General features: G+C 42.4%; 1 protein-coding gene across 3 annotated transcripts in view; it reads left to right on the plus strand.

The window, feature by feature from the left end:
• Nucleotides 1-19,434, plus strand: part of dlg5a (discs, large homolog 5a (Drosophila)) — a 36,706-nt gene extending 17,272 nt beyond the window's left edge. The window contains exons 8-34 of one of the 3 annotated variants that reach the window (XM_035663252.1): nt 601-831; nt 1,176-1,360; nt 1,488-1,613; nt 2,522-2,654; nt 2,815-2,942; nt 3,031-3,206; nt 3,302-3,405; nt 4,602-4,694; nt 4,934-5,986; nt 6,541-6,661; nt 6,749-6,893; nt 7,235-7,368; nt 7,484-7,573; nt 8,184-8,352; nt 9,020-9,097; nt 10,083-10,245; nt 11,466-11,599; nt 12,607-12,771; nt 12,901-13,084; nt 13,922-14,070; nt 14,786-14,956; nt 15,375-15,565; nt 15,672-15,815; nt 15,991-16,118; nt 16,349-16,458; nt 17,071-17,180; nt 17,284-19,434. In XM_035663252.1, the coding sequence (XP_035519145.1) occupies nt 601-831; nt 1,176-1,360; nt 1,488-1,613; nt 2,522-2,654; nt 2,815-2,942; nt 3,031-3,206; nt 3,302-3,405; nt 4,602-4,694; nt 4,934-5,986; nt 6,541-6,661; nt 6,749-6,893; nt 7,235-7,368; nt 7,484-7,573; nt 8,184-8,352; nt 9,020-9,097; nt 10,083-10,245; nt 11,466-11,599; nt 12,607-12,771; nt 12,901-13,084; nt 13,922-14,070; nt 14,786-14,956; nt 15,375-15,565; nt 15,672-15,815; nt 15,991-16,118; nt 16,349-16,458; nt 17,071-17,180; nt 17,284-17,387 (4,719 nt within the window). In that variant the 3' untranslated portion in view covers nt 17,388-19,434. The remainder of the gene's footprint in view (nt 1-600; nt 832-1,175; nt 1,361-1,487; nt 1,614-2,521; nt 2,655-2,814; nt 2,943-3,030; nt 3,207-3,301; nt 3,406-4,601; nt 4,695-4,933; nt 5,987-6,540; nt 6,662-6,748; nt 6,894-7,234; nt 7,369-7,483; nt 7,574-8,183; nt 8,353-9,019; nt 9,098-10,082; nt 10,246-11,465; nt 11,600-12,606; nt 12,772-12,900; nt 13,085-13,921; nt 14,071-14,785; nt 14,957-15,374; nt 15,566-15,671; nt 15,816-15,990; nt 16,119-16,348; nt 16,459-17,070; nt 17,181-17,283) is intronic. The other 2 variants (XM_035663253.1, XM_035663255.1) reach the window with 2 other exon arrangements.
• Nucleotides 19,435-20,330: the final 896 nt, after the last annotated feature.

Below are 20,330 nucleotides of genomic sequence, written 5' to 3' on the forward strand. Positions count from 1 at the left end.
AAATACTGGAAACTGCTCTCTCTAAAGGTAACAAAATCTGCCTAAGCTGTCTTTATGCTAAGCTAAGATAAGCTGCTGGCTCCAGCTACATATTTACCATAGAGACATGAGAGGGGTAGCGACCTTTTCATCTAGCTCTCGGCAGGAAAGCAAATAAATGTATTTCCCAAATGTCAAACTATTCTTTTAAGGTAACAATCTTGTTTTCAAAAGTGGAATATTAAGCTGTTCTTGTCATTACTCGTCAATCACAGCTTCCCACAGACACTTCCTGTCTTACTGACAGTTACTGAGCAAACTCTTTCCTCTGTGAGAATTTTATATCAACCTGTCTGCATTTTCAGTGCATCTGTTCATCTACACTTTTCAGTCAGTGGATCAAAGGCCATTTTCACCCAGGACACTGCACAAAAATAGTTCGGCTCCACTGCCTCCTTTTTGAAGAACATTTTTGAATACCCTGCTTGACAGACAAAGGAGATTCATAACTAGTGTTGGATCACTCTGCATTGGCCCTCAAATAATTTTTTCACATCGCATTAATGGCTCACAGTGTTGAGATGCCCTCATTCCATTGTGCCCCCTTTTGTTCTGTGACAGGAGTTGAACTCGTCATTGGTGGACCGCGACAGGGCCATCTGCGAGAGGAACGAGCTGCTGGAGAAGTACTGCCATGAGGTGAAGGACAAGGCCGAGGCTCAGAAGGAGTTGAGCCAGGCCTGCAAGGACATCGAGATGGTCCGGGAGGAGAGGGACGTGGCCCGCAAGGAGAGGACGGAGGCCATCATACAAAGGGATCAGTTGCTCCGGGAGTACTATCAGGCCAGACAGGTAACAAATGCACAGCACCTTAGATTTGACAGCATAAAGGCAAAGGTTAGACGCATGAAAGAGCTTAGTGCAACCAGGCAGCTGTCAGTTAGTGGATTACAGCATGTCAGTGGACTGATCATTAAGCAGAATTTGGTTAGACCTCTGTGTGCCCACTAGATGGCCCCCTAAACTGTCGTGCTCCAAGTCACATTTATGTGAACCTTTGTACTTTGTACTGTGATTTGTTACATGTTACATGAAAGACACATATGTTATTACAATTAATATGTCAGTGCACTGTAAACTCGAGCATGTTCCAACAAATGTAAATGCGATGAATAATCTCATTCATGTACTCTTAGAAACAAGACTCAGCCACCCTGGACATGGAACGAGCCAATAAGGAGATTGAGATGCTGAGGAAACAGTATGAGGCCATGTCCCAGGAACTGAAGGAGGCCACACAGGAGGCTGAGGTGGCCAAATGTCGACGGGACTGGGCCTTCCAAGAGAGGGACAAAATAGTGGCGGAGAGGGAGAGCATAAGGTCAGTCTGTGTATGGGTTTGTTTAAGACTCCTGACACAATGTTGTAGATCTTTGAGAATCACTGGCTAACGCCTGCTCCTTCCAGAACACTTCTCACATTGTCTCACCACACCTCTCCCTCCCTAGGACTTTGTGTGATAATCTGCGGCGTGAACGGGACCGGGCAGTCAGCGATCTAGCCGATGCCCTGCGTAATCTTGACGATATGAGAAAACAGAAGAACGATGCGTTGCGAGAGCTGAAAGAACTAAAGTGAGTCTTCATCTTGGTTCTGAAGCCTCAATCATGATGAAAATTGTAGGAAAGACTCATATACGCAAGCCAAGGAAAATCCTTCTGCTTTACAGCGAGCACAGAACAACATTGCCTCTACTCGGCCAACTTGGTGTGTCGTATTGTCTTTGTCTCTATAAGCCGTTGTTCTCAGTGTGTGGTGGGGCATTAGCTGTGATATTCTGCCTTTGGAGACATCATGGAGCTCAGTTGTTTGTCTGGCACCATTTCCTCATGCCCAGATTAAAAGTGTAATCCCGAAAAAGCAGCAGTGTTTTGGACACGCATACACATTTGGTTTTTCAGTCTACCTCCCTGCATAAGAATGTGTTTTATAATGCATGTAAAGGCTCCCTCTGCTGGACAAGTTGTATATCACAACCAAATGTTCTAGTCAAAGCCATTGTATAGAGTGTGCAGTTTGCTGTGACTTTGAGAGTTTTATCCTCTGTAAAGAACAATGTAAGATTGGGGTTTTAATGTCACAGCTACCCTCAAGGCATGCCTCAGTAGGACGCCATATATCTTACTGACAGTGGGGCATTGTGTGCATTCTACTTTTAGTTTTTAATGAGTAAATATAAATTTGATTCCCTAAACCACAAAACAGAAGGTGTTTGCTACTATGATAAAGTATGTAAGAAATATTTTGAAAAGGTTCAAGAGGTTTAAGCCTAATTTGACATAAAGAAGGTCAAAACATGTATACTTTCTACATTTCTGCATACTATTTTGTAGATGCAAATTGGATTCTACACCCATAATGATGCACACTGTAATTTCCAGTAGACAGATTGGTTGTGTGCGATTCTTCCTCCTTGTTGTGTCTGCATCCAGCCTCAAGTCTCTGACCTTTGACTCTGTGTGCGATGTCTTCCTTTGTTAAGAGAGAAGATGGAGAGCCAGCTTGAGAAGGAGGCCCGGTTCTGTCAGCTAATGGCCCATAGCTCTCACGACTCAGCCATCGACACAGACTCCCTGGAGTGGGAGACAGAGGTGGTGGAGTTTGAGAAAGACAGGGTAAGAGCAGTGCTCAGCTCTTATTACTGAGAGTGATTTGATGACATGCCAGTCTCCTTAGAGCCAGTAGAGCTCTTAAGACTGCCAAAACTTGATGATATTGAAAGATGTTGGTCAAAATGAATAAATTAGCTGACATTTATATTATTGCCTTTTACAGGATGATATGGATTTGAAGGCACTTGGATTTGATATCGCTGAGGGGGTAAATGATCCGTATTTACCAGGAGATTGTGGAATATTTGTTACAAGGGTGGACAAAGGAAGTATTGCAGATGGAAGGTTAAGGTATGAGCTGCCCCACGAAGATATCCGGTGTCCTATTTCTGGACAGTTTATTAAATGTCCCATTATCCATCCTCTTTGTGTTTTCCAGAGTGAATGATTGGTTATTGAAGATTAATGACATCGACCTGACCAATAAGGACAGGAAGCAGGTGGTGAAGGCTGTCCTTAATGGTGGAGGGTTGATCAACATGGTGGTACGAAGAAGGAAGTCTCTAGGAGGAAGGCTCGTCACTCCTGTTCACATCAACCTTGTGGGACACAAAGGTATATCAGAGTGCTAAATGACTTGGTTTGCTTGTAAATGCATTGAAATGCCATGTGGTTGTTTATGCTTCAGTGTTTTCTCTTCTGTATCTTAGACAGTGGAATTGGTCTGGAGAGCGGTGTGTTTGTCACTGCCATCGTCCAGGGCAGTCCGGCAGCCAGGGAAGGTTCTCTGACAGTTGGAGACAGACTGATCGCTGTGAGTCTCTGTTAGCTTCTATAAATTTTTTATAGTGCATTCCTCACCTACCACACTAAAGTTCACACAGGTTCCTAAGGCTTTCTAATCCAAGCCTTGTTCCATTCCAGTATCCACACTCCAAAGCCCAGATAAGGTTGGATTTGGTTGAGTATGTGAAGTGGAAATAGGAAAGTCTCCTCCTTTTGATTAAATCCTTCAGAAACTTACAGCTCTAGGGGGCTAGGTGGAGCTGTTTTCGCACACACAGCTGCAATATACTCACACTTGAAGGAATGGAAGAGGAAAAAGACAAATGTCACAAATGGAACTATGCATCTCCATCTCTATCTTGGAAAAGTGACCTTGCGTCTTATGCTAATCTGCCAGTAGCAGCAGAAATATATACTCCCATTAGTTAAGCATGAAACCTTTACATACATTACTTTTAAATCCCAGAGAACTTAGATATCTCTGCTCACCTTTTAGCAGCATAGCAGTCTCCTCCATGTAGCCAGGGAACTGATATGCCAGATGATAGCTCAGCTGCAACCACAATTAGCAATGGTAAGTACAGATAATGTGTTAAGAGATCGTAATCATGGGTGAGTATCGTATTTTATCATGCCCCTGTGGATGTTCAGGTTATAAATAACTTATTAAATGCTTAATTCTGTTTAAAAAAGTCTAGAGTGCTGAATCTGCAATGAAATATGCATGGGATGCAATTGAATGTTGCTAGCTGAACTCTGTGGCTCAGTGGTGAGTTCAGAGATGCTCGATAAAACATATCAGACTTGTTTTAGGTTAAAGCAGAAAGTTCTTTCCTGAAGTTATTTTATGATAAATCTCAGCCATATTGTATTACTCACTTTGCTCTTTAATAGCTCTGACCGTTTAAGAAAATTATTCCTCTCAAGTTGGGCTCATTGTGATGGAAATGTGCAGATTGCAGCGTGAGACTTCAGACTGAAATGTACTGGCCTAGATTTCTCGTGGTTTCCACACCGCAGCAGAGTAAGACACATCTCACGCCCTAGGCATTCTTCTGTTCAGGAGATGTCACCTGTATGTGTTTTTAGGTGTGCATCTATTTTAATAATGTTGCCACCCAAGACATACACACACGTCTTTGAAGAATATCACAAAGACTTACACGCGGTGTTTTAGTGTTGAAGGACCTGTCCTTATTTCCTATGTCTTTCTCTACTCCCCAGATAAATGGCATCGCTCTGGATAACAAATCTGTGACGGAGTGTGAGGCTCTGTTGAGGAGCTGCAGGGACTCTCTTAGCCTCTCTCTCATGAAGGTGGGCCATACTCATCTCACTTTCTGGTCTCCTTTTCTACTTCACTTAGACCAAAAACCTTCACAAGCTTTATTTCTACTTTTGCTTGCCCTACATAGCAGTTTTACAACTTCAACAGTGTGGTTTGTGAGAACTGAATTATCTGAAGCATTACCAATTCATTTGCCAGTGTATCATTTAAAAAACTTGGACTATTTTTCATTTGATGTGGCTCATTATTTCATCTGTCCTCCCCACAGTTCTTCCCTCACAGCACATCCGGCCAGAACATCTTTGAGAGTCTGCGCGAGTCATCAGAGAAGTCCAACGGGCGCATTCACCTGTCTGAGATTCACTCCCGGAACAGCCGCAACCTCAAACACAACAGCTCGACACAGACTGACATCTTCTGCCCTGACGTTGGAAGCACCAGCACAAGTAGCATCTCTGGGGAGAGGCGAAAGGTCAGAGGTGAATCTGATGAGGTGTACGGCGACATCAGCAAGCCCTTCTCCACAGGTTCTCTCCATGCCACTAGCCTTCGGCCGGCCTCTGACTTGGGCACTGGTCGCTATGGGCCCAGTGCTTTCCAAGAGTGCTGTCCTTACACAAAGGCACCTTCCTCCTTGCCCTTTGACCCTGTCTCTCCCTCAGACTGCATCACGATGGAGACAACGCTGGAGAAGAAGCACAGTGGGGGCACGTGGCCCAAGATGATGGTGGGAAGTATGTCGGTTGCACCGGATAACACCAGTCCAGTCACAGCAGCAGCCCAGCTCTCCATCTACAAATCGCCCAAGCAGAGGAAGTCCATCTTTGACCCAGACACTTTCAAACGCCCTGAAACCCCTTCCTCTAAGATGGAGTACATGGCGGCCAATCAGATTGCAGCAGTAGCTGCCGCCGCTGCAGCTTCCCACTCCCCACAGCCTTCGAAGACAGAGTCCCTCTCCTCTTCATCCACCCCTACCCCAACCCCTCCAACCCCACCCACTCGCAGTGACTCCTTTAAGTTCAAACACAAACATCAAAGCAGCTCTGCCTCCGACTGCACAATCACCTCAGATGGCAAGGGAGAGGCTGCCATCTCCATGGCAGCAGGAGAGAGCAGAGAGAGGAGTGAACGAGAAAGAGACAGGAACGGAAACCACTATTTCCTGGACGGCAAGGTCCTGACCTCGAGGAAGTCGTGCGACGAGGACATCGGCCGAACCAGAGGGGAGGAGCCAGAGGTAAAGAGGCCGCGCCCTAAATCAGCACCCGCCCTTCGACGTAGGATGACCCCCCAGACCATCACTCTTCCCACCTTCCAAGTAGGTCCATTTAGGGCCTCTAGGGTCTTTACGTGGAGTGTTTTCTTCCTAAAGTTCCTAAAAATGTTCTCCTTGCCTGCTCCCTGCACCAATTCAAGGCAGTGTGATTAGAAGCTTCTCTAATAAAGCGATGAGAATATGATGCATTTGAGCAGTGTTTGAATTCAAAATGAGACATTTCAAATCATCCCAATGGGCCAAAGCATCCATTTTGTAATAGAATTTACAGCACCGTCAGAGTTATGCCTCTGGGACTTGCCTCTTAGCCAGCGTGTCGGAGTGATTGATGCTTCTGCACTGGTTCAGCCACCCAACCCAGGAGCTGAGTCAGTGCCTGGGGCTCAGACAACCATGTCTGGCTACCTCTTCAGGCCCTGAAGCACACAGGAGAACACGGGGGGGGATAAATGTTCATTTTACTGTTGTGGGGTGTTCATTCTGTCATTTTTCTCATATGGTACTTGTCGAGGGTAGAGAACTTCTCCCAAGACGTAATGGTGTTTTGTTACCCTGTGGGGAAAATGGTAACCGTTTGTTTCTGTCATTTATCACAGAGCTACTCTAATGATGAGCATTCACCAGAGCCCAGAGACATGCTGCGTTCCTCCCCGAGCCGCTCCCATAGGCACAGTGTTGGCTTCGTCCCCACAGTCTACAATGGCACCCTACCTCCTAGTGAGTTTCTGAAATATTTACATACACACACTGTCACCATAATCATGCCCCCCTCCCACTCTAACATGGCGGTGCGTCTCTTGTCAGATTCAGCCCACCGGGGTCTGGCTCCTTGCCCCGCTGTGACGGCCGTGATGAGAAATCCAGTGTACACCGTGCGCAGTCACCGTGTTCATACCAGCAACTGTCCATCTGTCGCCTCCCAGATATGTCACCAGCACACCCACACCAGGTTACCTCACCGTTTCCTTGACACGTGTTTTAAGACTGGTGGTTTACATCGAGGGGTTTCTTAATTGTCGGTTCAGTATTTCTGACGGGGCCTCCTTATGATGACTAATATTTTTTAATTTGTTTCCCAAAGGAAAAATCAATAATTAAATTTTGGTTAGGGTGGAAAATGGTTTCCTACTGTTGCTTTGCCTTTAGTATTGTGCAGTTGTGATTTAGCTCAGCCCATCAATTTAATTAACTCTGAACTGTGAAATATCTTGCATGTTCAAATAATTGTGTAAGCATTGTATGCGTAATTATATTATTGTTTCCTAAGGCTTTTTTTCGGTTGCATTACAGCCCACAACACCAGGGTCGTCTGAGCCTGGACCTGAGCCAGCAGAAGCGTACGAGTGACTACTCTGAATCCTCATCGTCACGCAGCAGCAGAGCTTCACACGGTACAAATTCACTGCCCTCCAGCGCACGGCTCGGTCAGTCTGACACGCACGCACGCACGCACACAAAGGTCACACACTCTATATCCCTTTCTCTTTTTGGATATGATGTCACAGCATTCATCCCTGTATCATCTCATCCCTCTGCCAGGTTCTTCCAATAATGTCCAGTACCGCACAGAGAGGATCAAAATCCCTTCCACTCCCCGCTACCCCCGCTCCATGCTGGGGTCAGACAGAGGTAATGCTCTCACTCACCACACAAGTATTCAAACACCTAAAAGCCCCTTAGATAAAACTGCAAAGCAACAGCTATTGGTCTAGCCATCTTTTTAAGTCTGTTTTCCAACCCCCAGGCCTGGTTTTACTTTATCAGGCTGGCTGAATTGTAAGATCAAAGTTTTAAATCTAGGTTTTTCAGATGTGGAAATCTCATTTAAACACCTAAATTGGCCAGTTTTGCTGAATGGTCAGATAGTGCTCAGGCACTAATAATCTCCAGGCAATTCAAAATCTGATTACCCAAACCTCCTCCTCTGGTGGTTACATCAAGTGTGAAAACAATGTGTTTACAAGCCTCTTTAATTAAACTAAGCTATGCATATATAGAACTCAATGCAACAAACAGGTGACAGGTAGCAATATTTTGTCAGGAAATTTGTGGACGTGGGACAAGTGAAATTAGGGGTTTTCTGTCCTTTCTAAAAGCTCTGTGTATCATAGAATGGTGTGAAGTTGCAATTGTAAGCAGATGTCATTGTGTATTCCAGAAGTGTATCTTCATGTGAGATGTAAATGTCCTCTTGGAATGCACAAACGCTTATTCTGTCTTATTCTTCTCCTAAATCCAGGCTCCCTCTCACATTCTGAGTGTAGCAGTCCTAGTCTCATCACACCTCCACAATCGCCACTCAATCTGGAGACCTCCTCGTTTGCCAGCAGCCAATCACAAGGCTCCATTTCCACTTTACCTCGGATCTCAGTCAGCCCTGTCCCAATAGGGGAGCGGAGGAAAGACAGGTATGACAGAAATGACTGCTCATAAAAATTTTAGAACCTTAGAATATGAACTGTTCATTCCAAACTGGATGACATGTCTGCACTATTGTGATGTCCTGAAAAATTAACTTGTTAATATATTTTATTTGGCATTTTAAAAATGTACCTTGGCTAATTGCAAGTTGCCTTGCAGCTCACAGCTGACCTGTTATTAATCCAAAGTATTAATCAGATGATTGTTGATCAGTGCAGCCGTTGTTATACGACAGGGAAACTGAGAAAACTGCTTTAAAATGCTGTAGATGTTTGGTGAATGATGGATAGTATGATTATAAGGATCACTTTAGAAGCTGGTAAGATATGGCCTATGTCTGCCCTCAGGGATCCTCCTAGGCTATTTCAAAAGGCGTTGCCTGGCAACAGGTCTATCACGGTCAGAGCTGTGTAATCCCTCATTGAAATTCAGATTGAAATCCTATTAAAACTCTTTTAATAATTTTATGGAAGTCTTTTGCGTTTCTCAAAACGAAGCAGTGATCTGTCGGTATGTTGGGATTTTATTTTATTCTTTCCGCCAACGTTCCTGTCCCATTTTGTATCGCCAACACTGTTACTGTCTCTGTATGATATCTGTCCTCCATTCTCCTCTTTATCTTCCTCCCGCCTCTCTGCAACCTTCCGCTTCCAGATCTCTTTACCGTAACCGATCTTTTCTAAGGATTCCTCTGGCTGCAAGGCCGAGGTTCTCCTCTCTCAGGAGCCTCAGGTTCGTTCTCCCTCACGGTGCTAAAGTAAAGGGAATGCTTCCCACCCTTCCCCTAACTTCACGTTGTTCACATGCTTCAGTGCAGCCGGATAGATAATACAGAGGAGCAGAATAGTCTTGTGCAGTTTACATGCACTATATGGCATGCAAAAGGAGAATTTGTGATGTTTTTCACCCTCCACAAGAGCGCGGTTTGATTTTCAGATTGCTAATACTGTGCATGCCACAATATTGATGCCATAGAAAAAAAAAAAGATAGACCTGATTAGCTACACTTGGGGAACTTCAAAGGTTCAATGTTATGTTTATATGTCTGCGCTTGTCTCCCTCCATGTTGGAAAAAAAATTCCACTTGAATCTCAGATAATGCATGCAGCGTCATATGATGACGACATGGTTAATATGCATGTGCATATTTTGGCCTCAAGCCAAGTCACCCTCTAGTTTGCAGTATGTATGTTATGTAATAATATTATTATTCAACCTCGAGTTTCTAGGTCATGGTCTTGTTTGTACTTCACCACTCTTTACCCCTGTCTCTGGCTGCTAATCCATTCCTTTTATCTGCCTTCATAGAATTGTATGCCATGTCCAAAGCCAACATGTTATAAAGACGCACAAAGTTCATGCAAATCTCCTCCATGAGAAGGGATTTCACTTGCTTGTGCTTTTATGATATTGCACACAGTGTCTCTGTACTCTAAACCTGTCTATCCTCTTCTGTAAGCCAGACATAAAGTGGTGCTCTGGAGAGATGATCAATTTACAGGCCTGGGAGGTTGTCTTTCTATTGATTATGTTTATAATTTGGACCACATTTGGTTTTGTATAACTGGAACAAAATCCTGGGTAGCAAGTTACTCTCCAGAGCTGTAAATAAGTTGGTCAGTCCATCACCTCACCCTCTCAACTTTCCCCTGCGTGGTATCCTATAACCACGTTTCTGGAATGCTATTAATTTATACACATTCCTCCTCCCCAACAGGCCATACTTGGAGGAACCCCGCAATGTCATCGTGCACAAAGGTGTGGAGCCTCTGGGCATCTCCATCGTCAGTGGGGAGAACGGAGGGATCTTTGTCTCAAAAGTTACTGGAGGTAGCATCGCCCACCAAGCAGGATTGGAGTATGGAGACCAATTACTGGAGGTACAAACACCCTACTGTATGTAGAGGAAAAAAAAAGGTTATAGCTTCAAGCAGCATAAATAAGAATGCATTGTCAGGGTTGCCTGTCAGTAAGCAGAATAATAGACAAATAGTCTAATACTGTTACTACTAATATATGATTGCTTCAAATAGGGCTGCACAATTAATCAAAATATTATTTTACAAATCGCTGAGCTGTAAGGTTTTGATAAGGTAAAATGTGTGACAAAAGTGGATTACAATGAAGTACTGCAGTGCTACAGAGGTGCCCTGGTCTACAAATCCTGTTCTCCAGATTGTCGTTTGTTTGGTACAGACCCCCAAATATGTTTTTTTTTAATATCATATTGTATTTATATCAGTAAAACATAAGTATTTTAATTGTTGTTTTTTGATCATTCACACATAACCGTGAATCGCAATATAATGTTTTTACCAAATCGTGCAGCCCTAGCTTCAAAGGCTCAGTCAGTTTTGCTGCCTATTATACATTTATTCTGTGTGGAAGACTGTATTCATTAGTGTTGTCACAGTTCCCAGTATTTTAATATTTGCTGAAATGTATTCACTGTAAAAGTGTTTTCACTGCATATTTGCTGTGCAAGCTAACATTTTGTTGCAGTCACATCAAGAAGGGTATAGTGTTCTCACAGTTTGAGTAGTTAAAAGAAAATGTATTGCACATAAAGTAATTTATCCTACCAAAACTTTAGCAGGGCTAATGGCTGCCACCCACCTATCCCCACCCCCTTAAATAACCTAGCCATTAACTAAGTGGCCTGCTTAAAGCTCAAACAGATGAAATGAAGATGGATGTTCAACTCAGTGGTGGCAAGATGATCTATAACTCTGTTCAGTATAATCATGATGTGTGGAGAATGACTGACTGAGGTTCAATGTGCATCACGCTGAAACAAAAACATAAATATGAATTAGTAACTTTGTATAATCAAAACAAAGCATGCATTGCTTAAGCATGTCTGAATTGCAAATAGGACTGCAGATGTTGCAAGGCAAGTCTCATTACAAAACGTAGAGGATTAGTTTTACATCCTATTTCAAAAATAGAGTGCATACTCTGTCAACTGTCATGCAATTACTACTAATGACCTAAAACTCTTAATGCTCTGGGCATATATTGTGTTTGTCTGTTTTTGTTCTTTTAGTAACCCCATCTCTCCAGAAAACTCTCCCTAATCACACTTTCCTTTCTTTATTAGTATAATGGCATCAACTTGCGGAACGCCACGGAGCAGCAAGCTCGTCTCATCATCGGCCAGCAGTGTGACACTATCACCATTATGGCCCAGTACAACCCACACATGTACCAGCTGGGCAACCACTCACGCTCCAGGTAACATGATGTTAACTGTCTGTAGATGTTCAGTGGTGGGGTTAGTGTCCCAGGTGTGCTGCTTGGCTAATTTCTGAATCAATTACAGTAAGTGTTTCACTTTCAGAATGACATGGATATTTATATTCTTTTATATGGCCAGGTGTTTTCCACATGCATTTTTTTGAGCACTAAGACCAGATGATTCATTTTCATTGCAGTTACTCTTTTTTTAGCTGAATGAACATAAAGAAATCTCTGAGGCAGCAGTTGGTCACCCAGGTGCCAAGTATAAAGATGTAAATAACTGTATAGCTGTTAATCTTTAAATATTCACAATATGCATGATTGAGTCCAGCAAATGTTAGAATTAAGAGTCATGTACCGATATTTGAGAGTTAAAAAATGTTTATTTTTTAATTGAAACAATTCACATGTGCGTTTGATATAATTTTTGTTATTTGGTTATTGTGAGAAAAATATGTACTTAGACAATTCAATTCAGTTCAATAAAGCACGATGTGCTGGAGAACAGTTGCGCAACATGTTTTAATTTTAAAGGACAGGGTTAGGACACCATCAGACACCAACAGCTAACTCTGTGGTCTGTAAAAGTTTGTCTTCGTCTAGATTTGGACATTTTTTGGTGTTTGTTTTGATCAGAAACTAAGTTTGAAGACAGCTCTAATAAAGCACGGAACAGGGGAGCAAAACTTTTTTTAAATATAAAGACAAAGAATGGTTGGAGTGTAACAAACTCTGAACAGCAGCCCCTGTTTGTTTTTTTTTGGGCACAGACTCTCCCTTTCTAATGCAACCCCTCTCTATGACGCGCATCTTGTGTCACTTTGGAGCTGAACTATTTGTGGAAAACGTATGAACAATGTAGCATTTTGACATGCCTAGATGAGTAATTTGAGTAATTTGTCTACTGTGACGTACATTAAACCTAAGGCCTTTTGTAATGTAATTTTATTGATGGAGCCAAAACGTTTCTATTTTTCCTTCTTTTTTTTTTATTGGTGCAGTTCCCGTCTGGAGCCAGTCAGTACCCAGACGACTCCCCAGGGGAGTGGAGCCGCCACCCCCGACAATCACTCCAACATCGACACACTCAGCGAACAGGATGAGGGCACGCTCACTCCCTCCTCCAAGCAGACCACTCCCACTACTAGCCCCCGCAATTTCATCAGGTAAACAAGCAGTAATAAAAAGGAAAAAAACACCCCTGTCATAATAATATGTTGGTGTGTGAGAGAAATGCTTCCTCAAGACCACGCCATTAAACTTCTAACTCTAACTGACCACTTGTTGTCCTCTAGAATGCCGTCTGAAGGCAGCAGGAAGGTCGGTGAGCCTCGGCTTGTGACGGTGCGCAGGCCGGGGGTGGAGGTGGGAGTAACGCTCTGTGGTGGGAACTTACGGGGCGTCTACATAGACAGTCTGGATGAGGACAGTCCTGCCAGAGGCCCTGATGGGCTGCTTCCTGGGGACCTCATTGTAGAGGTGTGTATCAAATACACATGACACGTAACCTGTTGCCTTGGAATTTCATGTATGTGTGTAAGGAGACTTGCACATGATGCAAAAAAGCAACGGCCTAATATACAGTGCAAAAAATTAGTTATGCAGGGTTTTGTTTGTCATATTTACAATTCTTATACGTAACTATTCAGTCAGATGAGTACCTGCAGAGACAATTGTTTGTCTGCTATTGTTTCACAAATAGAATAAGTGTTGATTTTTGTAAAACAGTGGAGAGTTACAGATGTAATATCAGTTTTTTGAAGTTATCACAAAGCTAAATGTTGCAAAGCTTTGTGGGCTGTTGTTGCAGTCTGAGCACTGCCAGAAGGCGCTGGCATTTCTTTCCTGCCTGTCATTGTTCTTCATTGATCTTCTCCTCGTCTGCGTTCTCTCTCACTCCTCGTTGCTGATCTATCCAGAGCACTGCAAAATCATAATAGACAATTCCTGGCATGCTCCCACTTACCCCTCCGCCACGAAAGGCCTGCTATCCGAATTGCCATGCAGCTTTGTCATCAGGCCACACAGCATCGGTCTGTCCTTCAATCTCCCATCTTGTTTGTTTTCTTCCCCCATACATGGCACAAATCAATACTGCGACACTTACAATGCAATACAGCTGAAAGCTCGGAGAAAATGTAGCCGCTTGCTAGTGGAACCTTCACTGGCACTGCAAATGATTTTTTCACAGATGAGCGTAAACACTCACTCAAATTTCTCTGCTCCTCACCCTGAGTTTGTCTTATTTTATGTGAGGTTCACTTACCCTGTATGTTTCCCCCCCCCCCCATTCTCATAACCTCTTTTGTCTTTCAGTACAACTCGGTGAATATGAAGAATAAGACTGCAGAAGAGGTGTACGTTGAGATGCTGAAGCCTGCAGAGTCGGTCACGTTCAAGGTGCAGCATCGGCCAGATGACTTCAGCATGCTCAAAGATGTCCCAGGAGATGGCTTTTATATTAGGTACACGCATATATACACATTACATGTGCCGACAGATTATTAGTCGGGTGTTTGTGTTACAGCTCTGTAAAAGGACCACACTAATTTTCCCCAAACAGCCTCATCCCAGTCCATGCTACTATATATATAGAACCACCACTGGAGTGCCCCTTGGACAAGCTGGAATCTTTCTCATCTAACCAATTATGTCCCAGATCCACTGTGTGACTGCAATGATGCTAATCACACCACAAATTTAGATCTAATCTCTCTGCCCTCTATACACTGGATCCATATTCCATTTTAGCGCTCGGTGTTTTCCAGGCCATTAGAAATACATTGTATATGGATGGAAAATGAAGCTCTAAAATAGTCACGTTTCATTGTTGGGAGTCTGTCGGGGCGTGTTACCGCAGCTGCCGCAGTCACTTGTCATATATGAAAGTGGGCTTGTGATGTCATCCGCAGTAAATACACTGTGACTGGCTGTCACAGATAGGCTGCTCGGCATTGACTTATGAGGCTCCAACAAGAGGCAAGCAAAGCCTGTACTGTCAATAGATTTCTCTACAGTTCCTTTCTTACCCTCCTCCTATCTCCCCGATCCTTTATCTTGTTCTCTTCACACCTTTCTTGTCTGATACCTCACCTCCTCTCTCACTTTATCAACGTTATGCTCCTTCGTCCTGCCCCACTCTTCATAACTCCCCATCTATCTTTGTCTTCCTCCCACCAGAGCACTTTATGACCGGGTGGGGGAGGCCGAGGGGGACCTCAGTTTTAAGAAGGATGACATCCTGTACGTGGATGAGTCTTTACCAAAGGGCAGCTTTGGGACCTGGATGGCCTGGCAGCTAGATGAGAACGCACAGCAGATCCAGAGGGGGCAGATCCCCAGCAAGTACATGTGGGTGGAGAATGCAACGCACACTTATACATATAAATTTTTTTGAGCTAGTGGACAGTTTGTAACAGCTGTGACAACAATCTATGCCATACTGCTACAATGCAGGCATCTTATATAATGTCACTTGTTTTGGACTGTCATTTTGCACTTAATACAAGGTCCTTCAGTTCTTTTTACTGCTCTATGTTACTAAACAAAATTTGTTGTTTTCATGTTCATGTTACTTTTTATGCTGATAAAATGATTCTGATGTTGTTTTTGTACTTTATCTAAACAAAACAAATACTAAAATCGCACATTTCTTCCAATAGTAAAGTCTGGACTCTCAATACTAGCCCTACTTTTATACACTGATGCACACAGCCTTTTTATGTGTGTTTCCTCTTCAATTACATTTGTGTGTGTGTGTGTGGTGCAGGATGGACCAAGAGTTTTACCGCAGACACAGCGTGACAGAAATGAAGGAAGACTCCAGTAAGACTCTCTCAGCTGCGGCCCGCAGATCCTTCTTCAGGAGGAAACAGAAACACAAGCGCAGCAGCTCCAAAGACAGCAAAGAGATGGTGGCTCTGGACGCCATTAGCACAGACTCCATCCCCTTCCTTGATGGTGAGGAAAAAGGTTGATGTTTTGGATAACAGCAAATATCCAAATGGCATCATGAATAGGATAGATAGAAAGGATATTTGATTGCCCTGTGTGTTCTTTGCATCAGACTGTGTGAGCCTGGCTTACCAGCGGGTCCAGAAGGTGGAGTGCACCTCTCCCCGACCGGTACTCATCCTCGGGCCACTCACTGACGCCGTCAAGGAGATGCTGGTCAAAGAGTCTCCTGGGAAGTTCTGCAGATGTGTACTGGGTGAGTTCACCTCATCCAGATGTTTTGGTCCTACAAATCAGGGAAATAAATGATGCAATAAATAGTGCACCAGCATCGAAATAAGACTTCATGGTTGAAGAATTGAGAGGGTTGTTTACATGCTTTGTCTTATATGCAGTTTTCCTTACTCTTACTCTTTCTGTCATGTCTGCAGAGGTGATGAAGGCATCCCAGCAAGCCATCGAGCGGGGCGTCAAGGACTGCCTCTTCATTGACTACAAGCGCAGGAGTGGCCATTTTGATGTGACCACTGTTGCTTCTATAAAGGAAATAACAGATAAGGTATTTAGTCAGTGCTTTTCTTTCTCATCAGATTTTATCAGAAAAGATAAAGTGGGTTCAATTTGTCGTTTTATCTCTGCGTTTACTCAAGATAAGCTTCGCTCTTGCCGCGCTTTTAATCTTAGATATCAGCAAAGCAAGCAAGATTCCTGCTCATAACAGCAAACGTTAATAACATTTAATTAGTTTGTCTGTTGAAGTGATGTTCTGTTTTCTTTTTCTGAATGCAGGGCTGTCACTGTTTGCTCGACATTGCCCCGCACGCCATTGAAAGGCTCCACAGCGTTCACATTTATCCAATTGTTGTCTTTGTCCGCTACAAAAACGCCAAGCAGATCAAGTAAGTAGCAGCCTGTTTCCTAATACAAATTAGCACGCACAACGATCTCCTTTTAGTTTCTTTGAACCACATACTGTTTTAGTACAGTGGTAAACCCGCCGTGTGTGTTTGTATATGTGTATGGATGATGGATGGATGGATGTAGTAGGATAAGCCTTCAAACTCTCCATCCCACCATGAACCCTTTGGTGCGTCTGTTAAACCCGCCCCACCCGACCGCACACTCTTGCATAATCCCAAACAGCTGGTGAAACATGCCTGTTTTTTTTTTCTTTCTTTTTTAAAATAAGTGAGTGCAAGAGCTGTATCCTTTCTTCACTTGATATTTGTTGTATGTTTATAAATGTTTGCCCGGATCCATTAGACATTCTGGTCACACATTTAAAATAAATACTTCAGTATCTGATAAACCAAAGACCTAGTTTGCCTAATTTGTGACAGAGAGATTATTCTCTCAAGACCCACACTGGCAAAACAAGTGACAAAAGTATTGGCTCAAATTTAGAAAGTATTAGACCTTCTGATGGATTGAAAGCTGAATTAGATTGTGAGAAAGATCATTGGACACTACCTCAAAGGCTCTGATCTGAATGATTCCCATTTGTTTTACAGGGAGCAGAAAGATCCGGTTTATCTGCGGGACAAAGTATCTCAAAAACATTCCAAGGAGCAATTTGAAAGTGCACAGAAGATAGAGCAAGAGTACAGCAAATTCTTCACAGGTTTGTATGAACAGAACATTAAAAAACACCCAAAAAACTATGTAGACCACAGATTGTACAAATTATAATCCCCCAGTCTCAATAAGGCACCTTTTCTTTTCAGGTATTGTCCAAGGCGGCACCCTCCCTTACATTTGCACTCAGATCATGACTATAGTTGATCAAGAACAAAGTAAAGTCCTGTGGACTCCACTCGGCTGCCCCTAGAGGAGACAGGCTGCCACTACAACACGTTGCGGCTTTCATCTCCATTCCCCCCCAGACACTAATTAACCCTTTCACACTATACCAATAGGTACACTACAGTGAGCTAGTTATGTAAATTATTGATATTTTTTTATTTTGTCTTTTGTTATGATTTATAATCAGAGCCTCCTTTTTATTTCTGATGTAGCCTACTCCAGAGCCGCTTAGTAGCCCTGGATCTCGACGTTAAAGTTCATTCAGTCTTCCCTAAGGGTTTCTGGTGGTGTATATGTAATGCTGCATTGTAAGCGTCCGTTTACAGTCAAAAGACAAGTCTGACTATTGGTGTTCAATATTTGCTTGAATGCGTGTTCCTCCCCCTATGTACACAAACCTCAACACTAATGAAGTTCAACCAATCCTGACCCATCCGTGTACCAAATGACATTTGTGGTTTCCCTACAATTATGCACCCATTTGACAACGACTGACAACTAATTGTGTGTGTTTGTTTTTGTGCGTGAGTGTATGTGTGTGTGTGTGAGAGAGAGAGCGAGAGAGAGAGAGAGAGAAAGAGAAAAAAACAACAGACTGTTGTTCGCAATTGTAATGACAATTTCAGTTGAGTTTAATCATGGTTGATGGTTAGCATGAATATGATGCTATAGAAATGGAATGCCAGGATCAGACATCACATTCCTCGTGGTGTTTCATCACAAAAAGTGCAAAAAGCATCAAAACCTCCTTGAAGTATGTAGCTGTGGTCTTACTGAACCGGACTGCCAGTAGTGACGGCCATGAAAACTCCAAACACATCGATGTTTGCTCTATGCAGTGTGTTTCTATAGTAGCTGGGTGTGTGGACGGTTTATGGGCCTTTCGGAAGTGCCTTCGGAGAAGACGCCTGATCCGAAACCAGCCCCTGGTCACTTAGCCAGAACATTAAGAGGATTTTTGAAAGGTTCTCTTCGAGAATCCAATGCATCATTTCACCCATCATGGACTAGGTGATTTTATGGGCTGATTTGAGACCAGTATTGTGTAGAGCGCATGACAATGGGGAGATTTCGAGGGTGGGTCGAAGTGGCGGCCAACGGGTTAACTCAGAATGCACTCCAGGGCTAGACAGACCACTGTGTAACTATCATTCTATCTCTTTAACATATATTTAACAACAATATAGAGTATAACATATACAGTATGCAGATACATCTGAAAAAAACAAATATATATAAATATATATTACATGTATTTTCACTAGGTCATATGCCTAGGAACGTCTGGCGGTCAAGTCATGTCTTAGCAGGTATTAGCATGTTTTTTTTAAAGAGTTTATTTTTGTTTTCTCGTGGTTGGTTGTCAGTCACTTATTGATGTACTCATTAAAAGAGACACTATGAAGCAAAATTTGCAGGGTAATATCTTAAAGGATTTTTCTCTGATTTGTTTAAATGTTAGTGACTTTTCATTGTTATTTAATTGTATTTTTGTATTCAGGAGGCAAAAATTATTGACACAAATATTCTGCCCTTCCTCGAAAACCATATCCTGTATCTTATTGTGCCAAAATCCACTAAGGCAACTTTATCCTTTTTATTTCTGTTTTGCACTTGTTTACCTGTTAACCTTAAACATGTAACTGTTCCTAGGTTTCCAGTAGACTATGAATAGGTACTATAATTTCTACTGTAACTAATTCATGTTTTTATCTCTCACATCAGTTCCTTACATTTCATTGATGGCCTTTTATTCTTAATTAGAACAAAAAGGATCACTTCTTATTTGAATAATTAAAAAGGGACTTATTCTTGCACAGTTTTTCAAAGGAAAATTGGTCCACAAGTTTAACTGTTGGACTAAAAGAGTAAGCAGAAGCAAACTGTAATGTTACTATTTTTCTGAGTAGGTAGCATATGTTAGAAAGAGAGCGGGGTACAACGTGACATGGTTGTGTTTTTAGAAAGGGTCTAGATGCCAGGTACTGATTGAACTTTTCTTTTATTAAAAAGAATGTGATTTGTATGTTGAGACATTAACATGAGAATAAAACTCATTTTCTGTATCACGATATGGGCTCAGTCTGAGTTTTGTTAGACTTTGTAAAACTTTATTGCTCTAATAATAAAAGAATGTAATGCTTGAATTTGCATTCCCCCCCCACATCCTGTATGGTAACTTCATTGCCTAGAACTTTGTAAGCAATGCCTAAGAAAAAGTGAGTTGAGATGATGCTGTCTCCTCTTTAAAAAAACATATGCTTTAAAGAAGAGAATGAAAGCAGAGCAGAGAGCAAATTTTCTGTTAATGTCTCGCTGAAATGTGACCGTGTCCTTCAAAGATGTATAAGGATGAAAGTGAATCCATTTCGCTGAAAGCAGCAGCAAATGAAAAAGTAGCAGATGGAATGGCCATCAATTTCTGAGTTGAGATAAGGTAGTGTGACAATATCTGCCAGGATCTCTGAGCGAGCGATAAAGATGTGGCCTAGCTTCAGCATGAAGGAGGCAGCTGCACTCTGGGGTTTATATACACTTAAAGACACTGGCTCTATCTGTTCTACAGCAGTCATACATCATGTTCTGAAGTTTGATGGTGACGGGTCAATAGTCCATCATGCCTATTCGCTTATTTTTATAAAATTATAAGGATTTTGTTTATGATCTTGAAAATACAAAACAGACATGCTGTATGTATGAGTAATTATACTACTATGAGTAATCAAAATCTCTTTACATGACAAATTTAATTGCATAGCCATGCAGACCAGGGCCCACATTTATTAATTGTTAAAAGGTAAACGTTTTACTTAAATTAAAGATAAAGATAAAAACAATAAACTTTTACTTGTAGTTGCAAACTGAAAAATAAAGACTACATATAAACTTTTTCTACAACTTAAAAATATTTAAGTTAAGAGTAGATTCTGAAATCTGCTGTACAGAAAGAGACATGTTCTGGAGTGAC

Source organism: Morone saxatilis, unplaced genomic scaffold (assembly GCF_004916995.1).
Source record: "Morone saxatilis isolate NCDOM2014 unplaced genomic scaffold, NCSU_SB_2.0 Contig19, whole genome shotgun sequence".
NCBI lineage: Eukaryota > Metazoa > Chordata > Actinopteri > Moronidae > Morone > Morone saxatilis.